Source organism: Trematomus bernacchii, unplaced genomic scaffold (genome assembly GCF_902827165.1).
Source record: "Trematomus bernacchii unplaced genomic scaffold, fTreBer1.1, whole genome shotgun sequence".
NCBI lineage: Eukaryota > Metazoa > Chordata > Actinopteri > Perciformes > Nototheniidae > Trematomus > Trematomus bernacchii.
The window spans coordinates 20,989,743-20,995,956 of record NW_022987720.1 but is presented as its reverse complement, the minus strand read 5'-3'; the positions used below and the strand labels follow the sequence as shown (position 1 = coordinate 20,995,956).

The following is a 6,214-nucleotide window of genomic DNA, read 5'->3' as shown; positions in this document are numbered from 1 at the left end:
CCTACTGTAAGCTGCACAGCCCCATGGTGACATGTGATACCTTTACAAGAAAAGGGAAAAAAAGCCTTGACTCAGCTATTGGTCTCTCATGGTCGTGACAAAGTCATTTTCGTTTTAGTTGGCTATAGAAAGTGGTTTTCTATAGAAAATCGTATCATAGCTGGATATTTAAAATAAACTGCTGAATTTATTGGGTGAAATTGGAGAAACTTGAATTACACAGACTAAACTTTACCAACAAAGATAAGTTGCAAAAACGGACCAAAGGCTTTTAATGGCATTTATAGCACTGATCCAGGGTCAGTCTTCGTCAAGGTAAGCAGTTTAATGTGTTTCTCTCATAGGCTTTGCTTATAGACACATGATACGCACTCCGCTGCCCCCCTGTGGCTCTTGCTCTGTAATGACAGGCTCTATCTGGAAATATAATTGATATAATATCATTGGAGAATAATTCAACTGGTTATTATTATCAGAATAAAACACGTTCAATATATATCCCTAGTAGTATCTAAACATACAGATAATATTGGTTTTATCATATCCACCTCCTATTTTTGCACCAACCCAAATTCAATAGCGATTATATGGATTTTTTTCTCAAGTCAGTTTCCCTGCATTAAAAGTAATAGTGAATACCATTTATGGACCTTTGAGTTGAGTTTGGTTGAGTTTATGATATTCTAGCCAATAATAGCTCAAATGCTTGTTATTAAGACATAGGGCAAACCTTTGTCTTATCTGCCATAAAGAGGGTATATAACAAGGGTCAACATTGTAAAGGCGTTCCTGTCTGCGCAGCATAATGCCGTGGGACCTATGAACTGTTTGTCATGAGACTAATAGTGATAGCCATATGATCCCAATAAATGGAGGTAAATGTGAGAAAAGAGGAACATTTTGAAACTTGGTCAAGGAACTTTAACCCTGGCCTGTTGATGTTAAAGAACAACTATTGGCACCGTTTAACATCTGTCAAGTAATGTGAGGCTTGATTTGTTCCTGTTTAAATTGGTATCTAATCATTGTTTAGCTATTACATTTCTCTTTCACATTTTACTTAGTAGGGCTGCTTTGAAAGTCTTGCTACTGATAGCAGATAATGATTGTAAAAGGGTTTGCACTCTTGTATCCATGCTTTTCAAATGATAGAATGAGATGTGCCACTCCAAAAAAGGTTGAAATTCAATTGTAATGTGCTTCTCGTTAAGAGGCTCTTTCAAATGATTTTTGCACAGGAGATGCTGATCTTCTGATGATGGTGCATCGACCAAAACATGCACGTCTTTTTAAGCAGTGTGTGACATGTGTTCATAGGTAACATTTACTTTTTTGGTCCTCAAGAAGGACACATAGCAAAACATTTTTTTATACAAAAAGGCCTAAAACATAGACAAGCACACTCAGAATAGATTTCTTGTATTGAGAGGAGTTTACTTATTCAAAGCATGTGTGGCTGTTGGGAAACAATGTTTGCTCTAACAGGACATGGGACGTCTATACCTGCGTCCAGAGGGAAGTTGGCTCAAGTGCTTTATCTTGGCTGTGTGAGATTGTGAGGGCTTTGCGGGTCAGGTGTATGACAATCATTTGCATCTTAAGAGCCTTGTTTACTTTATCTGTTGGTGCGCAGGAAACTTTTCTGAGATAAACAAAGGTTTCTATTCCCAAGCTTCTGTAGGTTTATAGTATATAAACCCAAAGGATCTTGAGGAGTGGTGGATCTCAACCCATGTGCAGACATATTTCCATAAGCAAACCTTCAAATATTTGTATAGGCCTCCATCCTTTACATTAAAACAATATTTAGTATAAAAACAGCAAATAGTTGAAAATGACTTTTCACTCATGTGTTTTCTGCCACTGATCTGTTAGGCCATGTGTGCTGTGTTAGCAGTCTGTGTGCAAACTCTGCACCATCTTCTCCATTCTTTCATTTAATCTGTGATCTCTTTATGGGAAATGATTCATTAGTAAGTGGAATCTTTTGGAGCCTGACATTATACAGTTTAACTTAAGAAGTGACTTTAAGAAATCTTTATTCAAATATAAATAATGAGTCACAGACTTTACTCTTGGGTAAACATTTATCAAGTTATCTGGCTTGCAGTTTTATCTGTTTTTGTCTAAAGCCCTAATGTATCTGGAAAAAGAACCAGTAAATTGTGCTTAATCTATAACAAGATGTTTTCTGCATGGTTTGCCATGGACACTACTAATGTGTTCGGCTTTGACCCTGCCATAAAAAAGTAGCATCTGAAAACATGTTTTTTTTGCATGTGCACTAGTTATGGGAGGGCGTGAGATGACCAGACGATGCTGGATTAATACGGAAAAAAGAGTTGTTGAGTTCATGTCTGGTCAGTGGAGCTATTCTAACTAGACATTAACCTCACGCACCAAAGTCCATGTGATTAGCAAGCAAAGCGATATTAGTAATCTCACCTCAGGTCAGTACGCTCAGTGTAACATCCTCAGCTCATACAGGCAGACCTCCCTGAGACTCATGGCTATAGAGAAGATGGAGATGGGTGAAGTCGGGACATCTCTTATGTCCTCAGAGACTAAGCCTCCTCCAGCGAGACCTCCTAACAAATTTGAGAGGTTATTTCAGCCCTGCCTGGCCGAGTTGGTGGGAACTACTTTCTTTGTGTTCATCGGGTGTGTGTCGGTGATAGAGAATGTGGAGTCTGCAGGGAGGCTTCAGCCGGCTCTGGTGCACGGGCTGGCTGTAGCCGTCATGGTGGCCTGCATGGCTGAAATCAGGTGAGGGTCATCAGGTGTTTCAGATACATTACGCAAATGTATTGTGCATGAATAATGAATGTTTTCTTTAGATTGCATGGAATTAACTCCTGTATGTTGGATGAACAATGATGCATTACAAATATAACTACAGAAACAGGATTTTTCAACACTTCATCTGGTGGCTTTGAGTGCCAATTTAGTAAGTCTTTTTTATCCAGGTGACATTAGTCATTTGTGCTCTTGTAACTTCATATTTTTTTCACATGATTCTATTCATCACATTACAACAGTTTTATTAAAAGAGCAACGGTATTTGTATATAAAAGAATGAAACAAGCACAGGCTACAACAAGCAAGATTAATTGCATTTTTAAAATCACTTGTACCACTTTAAAAGCTTGAAGACACCATGACTAAACACAAGAAGTTTTCCTGCATTACTAGTGGATCCCATTTCAACCCACCATTCACCCTGGCCATTTATCTCTGTGGAGGGATGGAGTTGAACATGGTGGCTCCTTACCTTGTATCCCAGTTGGTTGGAGGTGTGCTTGGAGCTGCTATGGCAAAGGTGAACCTAATGTCATTTAAACGTCCATCTTTGACTGTTTGATATGTCCAAAATAAAGATCTTAATTGTGTTGAACTGATGCCAACAGGTGATGACCTCCAGGGAAAACTTTTCCAAAGCCAGCGGGGCTGCGTTTGCTCTGCTGCAGACGGACAGTGATATCGGAGCCGCTGTGTTTGGAGAGGTTGCTATGACCTGCCTCGTCACCATGGTGGTGCTGCTGGGGGCCGTCAACACCACCACCAGAAGCCCCATGGTGCCATTTATGGTGGGCTGCACTGTTATCATCAACATTCTGGCTGGGTGAGTAGTAGAAGAAGAAGAAGAATATATACTTTATTAATCCCTTACTGTAGTGTACAGGGACATTTCTTTCCCCACTCTGTTGTGTTTACACACATTACACACACAGGGGAGGATATACATGCACACACACAACCAGATAGGAGAGGTGGCAGAGCAGAGAGGCTGCCAGGTACCCAGCACCAGGGAGCAGTTTCGAGGTTAGGTGCCTTGCTCAAGGGCACCTCGTCAGTGGCCTTGGAGGTGAACTGGCACCTCTCCAGCTACCAGCTCACTCCATATTTTGTTTTGGTCCGATCGGGACATGAACCGGCAACCCTTCGGTTCCAAGACCAAGTCCCTATAGACTGAGCCACTGCCGCCTCGAAAGTATTACTTATTGAAGAGAATTGTGCTACATAAGAAGTTCCTTTCTACAATAAAATGGCAGAGCATGATATGTTGCAGTAAAATCCTTTAATTTATGACTTAAAGGTGGGGTAGGTAAGTTTGAGAAACCGGCTCGAGATACACTTTTTGTTATATTCCATGGAATGCTCTTAACATCCCGATAGCAATGAATATCTTAAGTGCTTTGACAAAAAATCCATAAAAAAATGTCATCTGCCGTAATACTGTAAAAAGTACGACCAATCATTTTAGCCGGCCTGGCTAAAATAACTGGATGGCCTACCTGCCTGTCAGCCTTCCATCGGGGCACAAACTTATCTCGTGCCCTCATTGGTCATGTGCGCGTTCGTGTGTGTTGGAGGAGGGGCTCTGTAAGGAAGTGGCAGATTTTCTCCGGTTGTGTATTTTCAAATTCTAGCGATCTCGAGCCGGTTTCTCAAACTTACCTACCCCACCTTTAATATCATGTAAAGATGCATTCATTATTTTCAACAGGTCTGCCAAAGTGAGACATTTAGAAATATCACATCTTATTTGCATTTTCATGTTTCATGTTTATGCTCCAGTAGTGATGCAAATGCAGCATAAACACTTTATTTTCATATTGGGGAACTTATTTGAAAAATCCAATACCTGTTTCTTTTCTCAGTGGAGATGTTTCTGGCACATGTCTGAACCCAGCCAGAGCCTTTGGTCCGGCCATCGTGCACAACTACTGGGTTTATCACTGGGTGTACTGGGTGGGTCCCATCACTGGAGGCCTGATTGCAGCAGTACTGGTTCGGTAGGTGCAACACAACATACACTTTATACTTTAAATGATCCCGGTTTTTGTATTTTGATTAAAGATTCAATACTGACTGAACAGATTACAAACTATGTATCCTGTTTTTTGCAGACTGCTACTTGGCGACAGGAAGATTCGACTCATTCTGAAATGAGACTTGTCGGTAAATCAATAGGTGGCTTTATCATCTAAAGTCACAAGATAACCCTTTTTTATGTGCCACTGATATGCTTGATATGCTTTGCTTTACAATAAAATTAGACTTTTTCATATAATTTAAGGTACTTCTTAAATGATCTATGAGTGCTGGAGTTTGTTTTTAAAAAGTGTGTACAGAATATAATATTATGCTTAGCTTAAAGGTCAATTTAATATCAAACCAAGTTGTAGATGATTAGTAAACTGAGTCTCTAGTTTAGAAAAACACATTCTGGTTTTGTTTTTGTAGTTCCTTGATTCTGTGTATTATTTAAGAACACAAGGACATTAGGAAAATTGAGTTTTCCAGCAGGTGCATGAGTCACAACAATATTATAGAGCTTTAGATAAACTCTCAAACTAATTAACTTTTGAATTGAGAAGCACATTTACAAAAAAAAGCCTTGAGCTAAAATTAAATTACTTCAAATTTCCAAACACAAATGGCGCCTACCGTCTAAAGGAGACCAAATGGCAACCTTTTGAAAGCCAGGAGACATCTCTGCTCAGCTTTGTGTCCTGCGGACCCTGTCCCTGTTCTCCACAGCCGGAGCCGTGAATGCCTGTTCGGCACTGGAGGGTATCATGCTGTTCCCATATTGTACCCCTGGGCCTCCCCACAGCAGTGGCCCACATGGGAAAGCAGGCCAGGCGGTGGGATAAACCAATTACCCCCCCGAGTCTGGATGGACTCCTGCCGGCGCTCCATGCAGCGGCTCCCGGCCCGGGCCCTCCTGGGCTCCTTCCCCATGAGAGCCAGCTGGAATTCCCAGAGATGAGAATTGTGCGGTCTCAAAAGCCTGCAGAGAGGCTATACTTTTGCTTGGAAATTTGACATGCTGGCCCCCTGGGTCAATAGTGAGGGAGGAGACTTCAAACTGAGCTTTTGCAGATTAAGAAAGGTTTAAGGAAAACTTGATTTTTGTCTGACACCTTTGAAAATAAGATTTTTTTGCAACCCTTGTCTTTTATGCTTAAAACTTCAGTGTACACTCTCATGTGTCCAATCTAAAACGTTTTGGTCCAGAAATAGCAGTGTCTAAATAATAATTTGTCCATAATAAAACTATTAAATGCCTAAAAACAGTCCCAAAAGTTTGTGTTCAATGGCTGAGATTCCTCAAATATATTTTATGGTTGTCTATAATCTGTTTTTTCCTAAAACTGAAAGACATAAAATGCATTAAAAGAGGAGCAATAGAGATAAATATAAAAGA

General features: G+C 40.3%; 1 protein-coding gene across 1 annotated transcript; it reads left to right on the top strand.

The window, feature by feature from the left end:
* Nucleotides 1–2,359: 2,359 nt before the first annotated feature.
* On the top strand, nt 2,360–6,075 carry aqp8b (aquaporin 8b). The gene is made up of 5 exons (XM_034143235.1): nt 2,360–2,766; nt 3,193–3,319; nt 3,408–3,622; nt 4,662–4,796; nt 4,911–6,075. Exons 1-5 carry the CDS (start codon nt 2,507–2,509, stop codon nt 4,951–4,953), a joined length of 780 nt encoding a protein of 259 aa, XP_033999126.1. The 5' UTR covers nt 2,360–2,506; the 3' UTR covers nt 4,954–6,075.
* The last annotated feature ends 139 nt before the right edge of the window (nt 6,076–6,214 follow it).